Below are 15,168 nucleotides of genomic sequence, written 5' to 3'. Positions count from 1 at the left end.
GATGACTCCAGTTGCAGCTGCTGTACCAGATATGGTTTCGTTGCTTGAGCAAATTAACACATCTCCTCATACCTGGTATGCAGACATTGACTTAGCAGTTGCCCTTTTCTCCATTCCTGTCCATAAGGCCCACCAGAAGCAATTTGCTTTCAGCTGGCAAAGTCAGCAATATACCTTTACTGTTCTACCTCAGGGATATATCAATTCTCTGGCTTTGTGTCATAATCTTATTCAAAGAGACCTCTGTAGCTTTTTGCTTTTGCAAATATTACAGTGGTCCATTACGTTGATGACGTTACGCTGATTGAATCCAATGGGCAAGAAATAGCAAACACACTGGACTTATTTATGAGACATTTACATTCTAGAGGATGGAAAATAAAACTGACTAAAATTTAGGGACCTTCTAGCTCAGTAAAATTTCTAGGGGTCCAGTGGTCTAGGGCTTGTCAAGATATTCCTTCTAAGGTAAAAGGTAAGTTGAGATCCAGGGATGGAGTCGTGAAACTCTCCTAAAGCCCAAGATTGAGGAATGTTCTTTTCAGGAGACAGGCTTCTATTAAGGTGGTAAACTACAGGACCTCTGTTCTTGGCTACAGACCAAAAAATAGCCAACCCAACTTGCTCCCACTGAGAATTCTGAACTTACCCTATAACCATTCCAAACTCCTCCCAGCCACAGCCTGGGAGAGCTCCTGCTCTTCCAGAGACCTGGAGGAAGACACCCATTTGTAGCCATACAGTTTAATGTTTTACTTCTAATTCCAAGCCACACTTCATGGCCAATTCCGCCTTGGTAGAATCCCACACAGTGACCTGGGAAGACCCTCTCTAGTACTCAGTGAAAGGAATCCTCATCCACATCCTGATGTAAGCCCCACCATATACAGACCTGACTGCAACAACTTCCCCTAGTGTCTGCTCTACAGATGAAAGTCCTGAAGGATATTCAGTCTGTCCAATAATAAAATGGGAATTACAACTACCCAAGCCTTTTTTAGCAAGCCAACTAAAGGTAAATCCTATGTAGAACAAGCAGCCTTGTGACCAACCTACCACCTCTGTCTATTACAAATGAAGAGGGCATCCTATAAATATGGGATCTTTACCTCTTGTAACCACTTTATATAAACTTGAAGAGGTTTTCGTTCAATGAAATTTACAAAAACCAATGCAATGCAAAACTATATTGTCCCCATTGTCAATGCTTCCATTTTAACATAACCCTGGAAGTATGTAGCAGAAGAGTTAGGCAAAAAAAATTGTTTAAAGCCATTGAAATTGATGACATGTAAATAAAGAGTTGCTGTTTGCAGATCATATAATATTATATATTTAAAAAACCATAAACAGTACATTTAAGGCCAGGTGCAGTGGCTCACACCCATAATCCCAACACTTTGGGAGGCCAAGGAGGGCAGATCACCTGAGGTCAGGAGTTGGAAAGCAGGCTGGCCAATATAGTAAAACTTTGTTTCTACTAAAAACAGAACAATTAGTCATGCATGGTGGTGGGCACCTACAGTCCTAGCTACTCAAGAGTCTGAGGCAGGAGAATCACTTGAACCTGGGAGGCAGAAGTTGCAGCGAGTCAAGATCATGCCACTGCATTCCAGCTTGGGCAACACAGCAAGACTCTGTCTCAAAGAAAAAAATATATTTTAGCCTAAAATATTAACTCTACGCTTCAGAAATATAAATTTTCTTGTTTCACCTAAGTTGTCCCTTAAGAAATGCAATGAGATAGACAACAACACAAAAACAGTGGAAGACTTATACTTTACTTACAGCATTAGACAGGCCATCAAGAGAGAAAGTCAAACAAACAAACAAAAATCAATGGGCTTAAACTATACCTTAGAACAAGTGGACTTAACAGATACTTACAGAATATTCCACCCAGCAACTGCAGAATATACATTCTTTTCATCAGCACACAAAACATTCTTCAAGATAGACCATATGATAAGTCACAAGACAAGTCTGAATTTTTTGTGTGTGTGTGTGTGTGTGTGTGACAGAGCCTCACTCTGTCACCAAGGCTGGAGTGCAATGGTACAATTTTAGCTCACAGCAACCTCTCCCTCCCAGGTTCAAGGGATTCTCCTGCCTCAGCCTTCTGAGTAGCTGGGATTACACGCATGTGCCACCATGCGTGCCTAATTTTTGTATTTTTAGTAGAGATGGGGTTTCACCATGTTGGCCAGGCTGGTTTTGAACTTCTGACCTCAGGTTATCTGCCTGCCTTAGCCTCCCAAAGTACTGAGATTAAAGCATGAGCCACCATGCCCAGCCCCTGAATAAATTTAAGAATATTAAAATTTTATAAAGTGCTGTCTTAGGCCACAGTGGAATAAAATTAGAAATCAATTCCAATAGGAACACTCAAAACCATACAAATACATGAAAATTACATAAACTGCTCCTGAATGATTATTGGGTCCACAATGAAATCAAGATGGAAATTAAATAATTCTTTAAACTGAATAATAGTGACACAACATATTAAAACTGCTGGGATACAGCAAAAGTGGTGCTAAGAGGAAAGTTCATAGTATGAAATACATACATCAAAAAGTGCAAAAAACCACAATAAACAGCCTAAGATTATACCTCAAGGAACAAGAGAAACAAGAACAAACCAAACCCAGCAGAAAAAAAAAATAACAAAGATCAGAGCAGAACTAAATAAAATTGAAATTTAAAAAATATAAAAGATAAAACAATAAGCTAGTCATTTAAAAAGATAAACCAAATTGATAGACTATTAGTGAGATTAACTCAGAAAAGCAGAAGGTCCAAATATGCTCAATTAGAAATAAAAGATCATTCAAAGCTACCATGAATAGCTTTACATGCTCGAACTAGAAAACCTAGAGGAGTTTGATAAATTCCTGAAAATATACAAACCTCCTAGATTAAACCAGGAAGAAATAAAAACTCTGAACAGACCAATAACAAGTAGCAAGATTAAACTAGTAATAAAAAATTGCCAGCTGGGTGCAGTGGCTCATGCCTGTAATCCTAGCACTTTGGTAGGACGAGGTGGGTGGATCACTTGAGGTCAGGGGTTTGAGATCAGCCTGATCAACATGGCAAAACCCATCTCTACTTAAAATACAAAAATTAGCCAGGTTACAAGCTGGCCTGTAATCCCAGCTACTTGGGAGGCTGAGGCAGGAGAATCACTTAAATCCAGGAGGTAGAGGTTGCAGTGAGTCAAGATTGCACCATTACACTCCAGACTGGGTGACAGAGCAAGACTCAAGAAAAAAAAAAACTGCCAACAAAAAAAGTCCAGGACAAGATGGATTCATAGCTCAATTCTATCTAACATTCAGAGAATTGGGATCAGTCCTACTGAAACTATTCCAAAAGATAGAGAAAAAGGCAATCCTTCCTAAATCATTCTATGAAGCCAATATCACTCTAATACCAAGATCAGGAAAAGACATAATAAAAGAAAACTACACACCAATGTTCCTAATGAATGCAAAAATCTTCGATAAAATACTAGCTAACCCAACACAGCAGCATATTAATAAGATAGTACACTATAATTGAGAACGTTTTATGCCAGGGATGCAGAGATGATTTAACATAGGTAAGTCAATACATGTTATACACCAAATAAACAGAATTAAAACCAAAAATTATATGATTATCTCAAAATACACAGAAAAATCATTTGGCAAAATCCAGCATCCCTTTACGATTAAAATCCTCAGCAAAATTGGGATAGAGGGAACATATTGTAAGGTCATAAAAGCCATCTATGACAGGCTGGGCACGGTGGCTTATGCCTGTAATCTCAGCATTTTGGGAGGCTGAGGTGGGCAGATCACCTGAGGTCAGGAGTTTGAGATCAGCCTGGCCAACATGGTGAAACCTGGTCTGTACAAAAATACAAAAATTAGCCAGGCATGATGGTGGGTGCCTGTTGTCCCAGCTACTGGGGAGGCTGAGGCAGGATAATCGCTTGAGTCCGGGAGGCAGAAATTGTAGTGAGCGGAGATCGTGCCAGTGCACTCCAGCCTGGGTGACAGAGCGAGACTCCGTCTGAAAAAAAAAAAAAAAAAAAAAAAAAAAGAAAAGAAAAAAAAAGCTGTCTATGATAAACAGCCAACATTACACTGAACGGGAAAAAGTGGAAAGGATTTTTTCTGAGAACTGGAACAAGACAATAATGCCCACTCTCACCGCTTCTATTCAACACAGTAATGGAAGTCTTAGCCAGAGCAATCAGAGTAAAGCAAAAAATAAACAGCATCTAAATTGGTAAAGAGGAAGTCAAATTGTCACTGTTTACCAATGATATAATTGTATAGCTGGGAAACCCTAAATACTCATCTAAAAAGCTTTTAGGGCCAGGTGCAGTGGCTCAAGCCTGTAATCCCAGCACTTGGGGAGGTGGAGGCAGATGGATCACCTGAGGTCAGGAGTTCAAGACCAGCCTAGCCAACAAGGTAAAACCTCGTCTCTACTAAGAATACAAAAATTAGCCAGGCACAGTGACAAGAGGCTGTAATTCCAGCTACTAGGGAGGCTGAGACAGGAGAATCACTTGAACCCAGGAGGCAGAGGTTGCAGTGAGCCGAGATCATGCTACTGCACTCCAGCCTGGGCAACAGAGTAAGACCTTGTCTCAAAAAGAAAAAAGAGAAAAAAGCTTTTCAATCTGATACATCAATTCAGTAAAATTTCAGGATACAAAATCAATGTGCACAAGTTAGTGGCACTGGTGTACACTAACAGTGACCAAACTAAGAATTAAATTAAGAACTCAACTCATTTTAAAATAGCTGCAAAAAAAAAAAAATAATTAGGAATATGTCTAACCAAGGTGGTGAAAGATCTCTACAAGAAAAACTACAAAACATTGCTAAAAGAAATCATAGACAACAAAAACAAATGGAAACATATTTCATGCTTATGGATGGGTAGCAATCCTACTGTGACAATGATCAACCTACCAAAAGCAATCTACAAATTCAATGTAATTTCCATCAAAATAACATTATCATTCTTCACAGAACTAAAAAAATCCTAAAATTTATATAAAATAAAAAGAGAGCCTCCAAAGTCAAAGCAAGACTAAGAAAAAAAAAACAACAACAAAACCAAAAACACACACACAAAAATCTGAAGGCATCACCTTATATGACTTCAAACTATACTACAAGGCTATAGTTACCAAAACAGCATTGTATGGGTATAAAAATAGACATGTAGACCAATGAAACAGAATAGCGAAACCAGAAATGAACCCAAATACTTAACAGCCAACTGATCTTTGACAAAGTAAACAAAGATACAAAGTGGGGAAAGAACACCCTATTCAATAAATGGTGCTGGCATAATTGGGAAGCCACATATTGAAGAATAAAACTGGATCTTCGGCTGGGTGCAGTGGCTCATACCTGTTATCCCAGCACTTAGGGAGGTCGAGGTGGGTGGATCACGAGGTCAGGAGTTCAAGACCAGCCTGGCCAAGATGGTGAAACCCTGTCTCTACTAAAAATACAAAAAAAATTTAGCCGGATGTGGTGGCGGGTGCCTGTAATCCCAGCTACTCGGGAGGCTGAGGCAGAGAATTGCTTGAACCCAGGAGGCAGAGATCGTGCCACTGCACCCCAGCCCGGGAACAGAGCGAGACTCCGTCTCAAAAAAAAAAAAAAATGGATCTTCATCTCTCACCTTATAAAAAAATCAACTCAAGATGGATCAAATACTTTAATCTAAGACCTGAAACTACTTGAATTCTAAAGCATTGGAAAAACTCTTCCAGACATTGACTTGAGCAAAGAGTGCATGACCAAGAACCCCCAAGCAAATGCAACAAAAACAAAGACAGATGGGACTTTTAAACAATTCTCAAAAGAAGATATACAAATAGCCAACAAACATAGAAAAAAAATGCTGAATATCACTAATGATTAATGATCAGGGAAATGCAAATCAAAACCACTATGTGATACCACCTTACTCTCACAAGAATGACCATAATTGGCTGGTCATGGTGGCTCATGCCTGTAATCTCAGCACTTTGGGAGACCAAGACTGGTGGATCACCTGAGGTCAGGAGTTCCAGACCAGCTTGGCCAACATGGTAAAACCCCGCCTCTACTAAAAATACAAAAATTAGCAGGCCGCGATGGCGTGTGTCTGTAATCCCTGCTACTCGGCAGGCTGAGGCTGGAGAATCGCTTGAACCCAGGAGGCGGAGGTTGCAGTGAGCTGAGATTGACAGAGCGAGACTCCATCTCAAAAACAAACAAACAAACAAACAAACAGAAAAGACCATAATTAAAACATCAAAAAATAGGCCAGGCACGGTGGCTCTTGCCTGTAATCACAGCAAACTCCGTCTCAAAAAAAAAAAAAAAAAAAAGAAAAAGAAAAGAAAAAAGGGATAAAACCCCAAATATTGTAAGTTCTCACTTATAAGTGGGAGCTAAGCTATGAAGATGCAAAGGCATAAAAATCACAAAATGTGGCCAGGCGCGGTGGCTCACGCTTGTAATCTCAACACTTTGGGAGGCCGAGGCAAGTGAAACTCCGTCTCAAAAAAAAAAAAAATTAAAAATTAAAAAGAATTATATAATGGACTCTGGGCACTCAGTGGGAAGGGTGGGAGAGGCGGTGACGGATGAAAGACTACACATTGGGTACAGCGCACACTGCTTGGGAGATTGGTGCACCGAAATCTCAGAAATCACCACAAAAGAACCTATCCATGTAACCAAATACTACCTGTACCCCAAAACTATTGAAATATAATAATTTAAGACAAAAATAAAAACCCCCAAACTCCCGTAAGTTTAAGTTTATATGCTTTGGCTTTTTTTTTTTTTTTTTTTTTTTTGAGAAAGGGTCTCATTCTGTCATCCAGAATGGAGTGCAGTGGCTTGATCAGGGCTCACTGCAGCCACAACCTCCTGGGCTCAGGCAATCCTCCTACTTCAGCCCCTGAATAGCTGCTACTACAGGTTCAGGCCACCATGCTAAATTAGCTGGGTGTGGTGGCAGGCGCCTGTAATCCAGCTACTCGGGAGGCTGAGGCAGGAGAATCGCTTGAACCTAAGAGGGGTTGCAGTGAGCTGAGATCATGCCATTACACTCTAGCCTGGCCGGCAAAGCAAGACTGTCTCAAAAAAAAATAAAATAAAATAAAGGTTGTTTCAAGTTAAAAAAAAAAAAAAAGTCTAATAAAATAAATCAAAAGAGTTAAAAAATTATAAGAGATTATAAGGCTGGGCGCCGTGGCTCACGCCTGTAATCCCAGCACTTTGGGAGGCCGAGGTGGACGGATTGCCTGAAGTCAGGAGTTTGAGACCAGCCTGGCCTCAACATGGTGAAATCCTGTCTCTACTAAAAAAACAAAAATTAGCCGGGCGTGGTGGCGGGCGCCTGTAATCCCAGCTCCCGGGGAGGCTGAGGGAGGAGAATTACTTGCACCCGGGAGGCGGAGCTTTTAGTAAGCCGAGATCGTGCCACTGCACTCCAGCCTGGGCGGCAGAGGGAGACCGTCTCAAAAAAACAAACAAACAAAAAAAAGAGATTATAAAATATATATGAAAATCTAGAGTGTTCAAAAATGACAAATTTGATGGCTTTATTTATAAGGTTTTACTAAAATTAGGGTTTTTTTGTTTTGTTTGTTTTTTGAGATGGCGTTTCACCCTTGTTGCCCAGGCTGGAGTGCAATGGCCCGATGTCGGCTCACTGCAACCTCCACCTCCTGGGTTCAAATGATTCTCCTTCTTCAGCCTCCTGAGTAGCTGGGATTACAGGCGCCCACCACCACGCCCAACTAATTTTTGTATTTTTAGTAGAGAAGTGGTTTCACCAGGTCGACCAGGCTAGTCTTGAACTTTTGACCTCAGGTGATCCGCCCGCCTCGGCCTCCCAAACTGATGGGATTAAAGGCGTAAACCATCGCGCCCGGACTTTAGTATTGATAATTATTACTAAAGTAAAAATCGATTTACTCTTGAACAAACATTTTATGTATTATTAACCTGACAGTAAGCTATATTTGTTCACATTTCGAATACATTTAAAAAGAGAGAGAGTAAAGAAGAGATAGAATTTTCCCATGCTCTGGGGTGGGCCTGGCTCAGCTCAGGGAGGAAGCCCTGCCTGAAAAGGCGGCTGACTGGGCTGGCTCTCTTTCTTCAGTCAGCCCAGCATTTGATAACATCTTCCGTCACTCAGGGCCTGAAGGGGCGGGGCCTTAAACATTACCCAATCAGGGACGCTGGGCTGCGACCGTCCAATCAGACACGCAGCTGGAGCGGACAGGGCGGTTTCCCGGATGTGGTAGGACATTTGGCTCTCGCTGCATCCGGAGGTTAAAGTGTCGTTCTTAACTGCTGTGTGTCGTCTGCTCCTAGAGGCCCAGCTTCTATGGCCCTGTGACCTGCAGGTATTGGGAGATTCACAACTAAGTCCCAGGACTCCCGGAAGCCTAGAAATGGTGAGTGTGCCGGGTCCGACATCCCGAGAGAGTGGCCGGGGCTGGTTAGAACCGGTGGGAAGTGGCTGTGGCGGGACTCAGGCCTCCTCGCAGTCAGCTCCACAATCTGTGCCCCGAGTTCTCCTTGCCTAGCTCGACCTCAGTCCGCTTCCGCCATAAGATGGCGGCTGCGCTGACACCCGGTCCCCGGGCGTCCTGTCTTTTCCCTGCGCTGTGATTGTGCCCTGGCCTGGAGCCCTCTTGGGGCAGCTCTGCACCCGCCGCGCGGAGTCTCTCTCAGATGTGCAGGGACCATGGGAGGGTCGTCACAGGAGAATCCTGACTCGGTGTGTGGGTTCAAGAATGGAAAGAGCTTTGGTCCGTGAGGTTCCCAGCTCCTGTTTTCTCGTATTAAAAATTTACGGAAGTCACCGCACAAGTATTAAATAATTTAACCAAAGAGTGATTCCAAAATTGTAGAGCACCCAGCTATGGGTTGTAGTTTATGGTCTATTGAAGGGGTTTGATGGAAGAGTTTTATAAGGTGCCTAATGAAGAAAACCAAATTCAATAATTGGTTAGGTACAGTTACGTAGTTTCTTAATTCGTACTATCAATATGGAAATTTCTTGGTTGTGTAATCAGAGGTTAATTGGCAGTTTGTAGTTTGTTAAGCCTGAATTTTTTCCCCAATATAGTAATTTACAAAAAAATGCATTTGAATTAGTTTTTTTTGAGACAAAGTCTCCCTCTGTCGCCCTGGCTGGAGTGCAATGGCGCCGTCTGGGCTCACTGCAATCTCCGCCTCCCAGGTTCAAGCGATTCTCCTACCTTAGCCTCCCAGGTAGCTGGGATTGCAGGCATGCGCCACCACGCCCTGTTAACTTTGTATTTTTAATAGCGACGGGGTTTCACCGTCTTGGTCAGGCTGGTCTTGAACTCCTGATTTCAAGTGATCCACCCGCCTCGGCCTCCCAAAGTGCTGGGATTACAGGTGTAAGCCACCGCGCCTGGCCGAATTAGATTTTTTAAAAGTAGAAATTAGGAACTACAACCTCCTCAGTCTAACTGCCAGCCACTTAATTATTTTCACACATCACAGGGAACTGCTGCTTCCTTGCATTTTTCACATGTGTCCCAAGTAGGGCCTCAAGTGCATCCCCCATCCCCTATTTCTCCAGCCTGACTCTGGCTTGCAGTAAAATACTTGATTTTCACTTCCTTCTGACATTCCCAAATGCCAATTTCCCCTCCCTTATTCATATTATCAACAAGTAGTTTAGTGTACATTTTGATACCTATTTTAATCATTTTTTGACAAAGCATTTGATGGCACATTTAAAAAGATTTGTTTTCTGTTTGTAAATATTTTTTCTTCTGTTTTCCGTAGACACAGATATCAGAATGTTTTTGGGTCAAGGTTTCCCTTTGGAAACTTTATAGGGAGATGTGTCCTCAGCCACCCTTCAGTTTTTTCTTGGACCTGAGATTCAGTACTGTCTGGGGAAAAACCAAGATACCCGCCATGGCTATGTCTGTGAGAGTGTCTAGTGAATATCAGCTCCTGGGTCATTTTCTCCCATAAGACAACCTGAGGTATGGAGTGTAGCTTCTCATCTCCCATAAGATAACCTGAGATATGGAGTGTAGCCTCTCCTCTCCCATAAGACGACCTGAGATATGGAGCGTAGCTTCTCAAGAGAGCAGGTGAATGCCCTGGGGCTGAGAGGCATCTTATGGTGTGCTGTTTTTTTGGAAAGCTACCCCCTTGAGGTATTAATATTGTCTTTACCCACCCAGCTTCCATTTCTTGGAGACACATTGCTGTTCAGACAATCAGATGCTGGTATTGAAGGGGAAACCAAAATAATTTTTGCCCCTGCATTTTCTTAGGGGACAGAAAAATAGTGAAAGAAAAATGGTAAAAGGTTTGTGAAATGAAATAGCACTCCAAAGACAAAAAAACTGACCCCAGTTAGATGGTGCGAAAACTCGCAAAGTAAAATATACCTGGGGCACTCACTGGGGCATAGTTCAGAGTCTCCTGAGAGAATGATTATTGAGCACTTAAGTGAACAGGATGGGGTGGGAGAATCTCTCAAGTAATTGGATGGCCTGACTTGACACATGAGTCAGACATATCTGTACCTTGAAATGATTAAATGCATTGTTCAGTTATTTTGACCTCAGGGTTTTTTTTGTTTTTGTTTTTTTGACAGTGTTTTCCTCTGTCACCCAGACTGTAGTGCAGTGGTGCAATCTCGGCTCACTGCAACCTCTGCATCACGAGTTCAAGTGATTCTCATGCCTCAGCCTCCCAAGTAGCTGGGACTACAGGTGCCCACCACCACACCTGGCTACTTTTTGTATTTTTAGTAGAGATGGGGGTTTGCCATGTTGGCCAGGCTGTTTGAGCTCAAAATTCTGACCTCAAGTAATCTGCCCACCTTGGCCTCCCAAAGTGCTGGGATTGCAAGTGTGAGCCACTGTGCCCGGCTGACCTCAGTTTTTTAACTGTAAATTGCATTTTATTAGTAGGGCTTGAAAGGTAAGAAAATATTTATAAAGAGCATAAAAAGGTGAGTTTCAGAAAATAATATCTATATATTTTATTTGTTGAAAATTCTCATTCACCTTTTTCTTTCTCAGAGTGAATTTAGGAGTTTTCTCTGGTGGTTTTTTTTTTTTTTTTTTGAGACAGAGTCTCGCTTTGTCACCCAGGCTGGGGTGCAGTGGTGGGATCTCAGCTCACTGCAAGCTCTGTCTCCAGGGTTTACGCCATTTTCCTGCTTCAGTTTCCCGAATAGCTGGGACTACAGGCGCCCGCCACCTCACCCAGCTAATTTTTTTGTATTTTTAGTAGAGACGGGGTTTCGCCATGTTAGCCAGGGTGGTCTCAATCTTCTGACCTCATGATCCGCCTGCCTTGGCCCCCCAAAGTGCTGGGATTACAGGCGTAAGCCACCATGCCCGGCCTTCAGGTGTGTTTTTTATGGCTGAATGATTTCAAACAGAATTCCATCTAGCTTTTAAAATGTTAGCTACCAAGGAAAAAAATAAGAAAAATTTTTCTTCCATTTTGGCTGTAGAGAATTAATGTATTTCCACAAGAAAATGTGGTAGATAATTGATGAGTTACATAGATTCATGAAAACATCAGTTTCTTTTTTTGCAGGGTAAACTTGCTAAAGTAAATATCTTTATTCTATATCCTGTTATTTCGATTTCTGAGTTTAATGCTAAATTTTATGTGATGAAATTTGGTACCTCCTAGAAGTGTTCCCATATAACTGTTTACCACATGATTTTTAATACAAAAAATAAAATAATACTTTATTGTCCAAAAGAAATAAATACATTTGCTTCTCTTACTGAGGTACAAAATGTAAGCACATTAAAATTTTCTTATATGTTTTTGAATCATTTTGCTGGATTTTTCAAACACTTATTTTCAAAAACTAAGTGAATGACTCTGACATGGTAATTAAAGCTTGAGCCCAATGACTGCAAGCTAAGGTTAATTTTGAGCCGGCAAAAGGAGGTTATTAAAGGCCCAGTTAGTTCCTTCTGGAAAGCCTTTCCTGCAGATGTCCCAGCCTGCTTACCCCAGCCATGGAAGAAGCCTCTATAGTGAGAGAAGCTAAAGAGCCCTGGAAAGCTGGGGCCTCACAGGCAGATGCAGTTAAGGTTAAGGTAGAAGGGGTTTGGAAGTGTCTTACTGAAGATAAAATTGTTACTTTTTTGAGGCAGTTTTGAGAGGTTTTAAAATAAATCAATTAGATGTATGAAAAAAAAAAAAAAAAAGAACTCCAAAGGAGTATTGCAACAGGAGGAAGTACCAACTATAAGATCTTTAAGGATTGCAAAGATTAGGCAGAAAAGGGCTTTTTTTTCCTAGGGAAAAGCAAATAAGATTAGAAAAAAGGTGAGGGGAATGTTTAAATGAAGGGTGAAATAATCAGATTTTAGATCAGACAATGTTTTACCCTAAAGCCTGTGTGTTCTTAGGAGGGACATAAAATGAGGTTGTATGGTGGCTCAGACTGAGCATATCTCAGAGTTCAGGAGCCTGTGGGAAGAAAATAAACAAGTGAATTTTGATTAAGAAGTATTTTATGTTGACCACTGAAGACAAATTCAGCTGCTTTTTTAATGAGAAAAAGAAAATATGCAGAGTGTTTTCCTGGCTGTGTATTAGGTAAGTAAAGAGAGCACCATCTAAGTCACAATGGGAAGGGTGTTTCTTTTCATAAAAGTGTTCCTGGAGAACACAGAGGATAGAGAATTTTATTAATCACAGCTATTTATTATCTATATGCTTCATCTTTCCCACTTCTTTTCTTGGTTCTATAGTTTTCTTCCATTTGACTTTTTGGGAGTTGTATATTTTATTTGAAACCTGTAAATATAACTACAGTGTTTTGCTGAGTTCTGTGAGTAGGTCTATCAGATTGTTGAATTTCAGAAAGGTTATGGGAGTCCCCAGTTTTTAAACAGTAGGTCAGAAGCATAGATGAGCCCATGAAGTTTGTGACTGGCATCTGCAGTGAGGACAATGTTGTGGGACTGAGCCCTGAATCAGGGTCTGTGCTGACTCTCAACCTCTCAGGCTCAAGCAATCCTCTTCTACTTAAGCTTCCCAAGTAGCTTTAGACTAAAGGCTTGTGCCACCATGCAGAGCTGATTTTTCTTTTTTTTTTTTTTAATGGGATTTTGCTATGTTGTCCATGCCAGTCTCAAACTCCTGAGCTCAGGCAATCCACCTGGCTCAGCCCCCAAAGTGCTGGATTACAGGCATGTGCCATCATGCCCAACCATACCATATTTTCTTTATCCAGTCTACCATTGATAGGCATTTAGGTTGATTCCATGTCTTTGCTGTTGTGTATAGTGCTGCAATGAATATGATTGTGCATGTGTCTTTATGATAGAATAATTTACATATTTTTAGGTATATAGCCAATTGTGAGGTTACTGGGTCAAATGGTAATTTTGTTTTTAGTTTAGTGAGGAATCACCACACTGCTTTTCACAATGGTTGAATTATAATAATGGCCATTCTCACTGGTTTGAGATGATTTCTTGTTGTGGTTTTTCTTTTGCATTTCTCTAATGATCAGTGATGAGCATTTTTTATATGCTTGTTAGCCACATTTGTCTCCTTTTGAAGAATTTTTTCATTTCTTCTAGGTTTTTTTTTTTATGTGCATAGCAGACTTCAGTATATTTTTGTGAGGTCAGTGGTAATGTCTCTTTTTCTCATTTCTAATTGTGTTTATTCGTATCTTCTTCATTAATCTAGCTAGTAGTTTATTTACCTTTTTTTTAATAGATTTAATGCCTGGATTTCTTGATATTTTGTAGTTTTTCATGTCTAAATCTCCTTCAGTTCAGATCTGATTTTGGTTATTGTCTTTTGCTAGCTTAGGGGCTGATTTGCTTTTGCTGCTCTCAGTCTTTTATTTATGATATCAGGTTGTTAAACTGAGATCTAACTTTTTGATGTGAGGATTTAATGCTATGAATTTTTCTTTTAACACTGCCTTGGCTGTATTGCAGGGATTCTGGTATTTTGTATTTTTGTTCTTATTTGTTTCAAAACACTTCTTGGTTTCTGCTTTAATTTCATTATTTACCAAAAAGTTATTCAAGTGTAGGCTGTTTAGTTTTTATTTAATTGTATGGTTTCCAGTTGTTTTATTGGTATTGAATTATATTTTTCTTAAGCTGTAGTCTGTGTGTGTGGTTTGTATCATTTTGGGATTTTTGAATTTGCTGAGAATTGTTTTATTTCTGATTGTGTGGTCAATTTTAGAGTATGTGCTACGTGGTGATGTGAAGAATGTATATTACGGTATTTTTAGATGAAGAGTTCTGTAGATGTCTATTAGGACTATTTGGTCAAGTGTTGAGTTCAGGTCCTAATATTATTATTGTTAATTTTCTTCTTCAATGATCTGTCCGTTAGTGCTTGTCAGATGTAGTCTCTGATTATTACTGTGTCAGATTCTAAGTCTCTTCATGGGTCTCTAAGAACTTGCTTTATTCATGTGAACCCATGGGGTTTTTTAATAACATCTTTCTCTCTTCTGCTTTTTCCCTCATAAACATCCTTTCAAGTGCACACAGTGTGCAAAATTCAGAGGTCCAAGAGTTCAAGAACTTGTCCAGAGACCTGGCTGTTGTAAGAGAAAATACAAATTAGCAATAAGAGGCTTTATTCTCATATGTGAAAATAAGGGAGGATAACTTGTTAATTTAAAAAAAGTTTATATGTATGTATTTCTTCTGCTTTTTGAAATATATGTAAATCATATTAACAATGAAACAAACCTTTTGCCATTCTTTTTGACTCAGAATTGTCTTTATCTGGGACCTGAGATTCATTGCTTTCTTTTTGTCTTGGCAAAAGATTATTTTTTTTGTCTTTAGTCTTTAAACTAGACACAGATTTGTTCAGAGTAAACTTCATTTCAAGAGCATAAAAAAGTTGAGCACAAAGATCGGAATAAATTTAGCAATACAGGATAATATAGACTAAAAGATACTGAGTAAGTTCTTTGGCAGAAACCTGATTATCCAAGGTGATTATTTGCAGGTTGACATACTTACACTGCAAAAGCCAGAAGAGTTCAGTGTATAAACTGAACAGTGGAGTCTGTTGTCCTTGGCTTACTTCAGTACGGTTAGTATAGTTATGTGTAGTGTTT

At 40.3% G+C, this 15,168-nt stretch overlaps 1 protein-coding gene across 2 annotated transcripts in view; it reads left to right on the top strand.

Annotated features, from left to right (window-relative positions):
- The window catches only part of LOC129020610 (zinc finger protein 728), a 99,801-nt gene that overhangs the window by 53,822 nt on the left and 30,811 nt on the right, over window positions 1-15,168 (top strand). The window contains exon 1 of one of the 2 annotated variants that reach the window (XM_054465191.2): window positions 8,278-8,479. The exons of the other annotated variant lie outside the window; for it this stretch is intronic. Within the exon in view, the coding sequence (XP_054321166.2) occupies window positions 8,477-8,479 (3 nt within the window). The 5' untranslated portion in view covers window positions 8,278-8,476. Of the gene's footprint in view, window positions 1-8,277; window positions 8,480-15,168 lie in introns of those variants that run through there. 2 annotated transcript variants of the gene reach the window in all.

Source organism: Pongo pygmaeus, chromosome 20, assembly GCF_028885625.2.
Source record: "Pongo pygmaeus isolate AG05252 chromosome 20, NHGRI_mPonPyg2-v2.0_pri, whole genome shotgun sequence".
In the NCBI taxonomy this organism is placed as follows: domain Eukaryota; kingdom Metazoa; phylum Chordata; class Mammalia; order Primates; family Hominidae; genus Pongo; species Pongo pygmaeus.
This window is presented reverse-complemented; position numbering and strand designations above follow the sequence as displayed.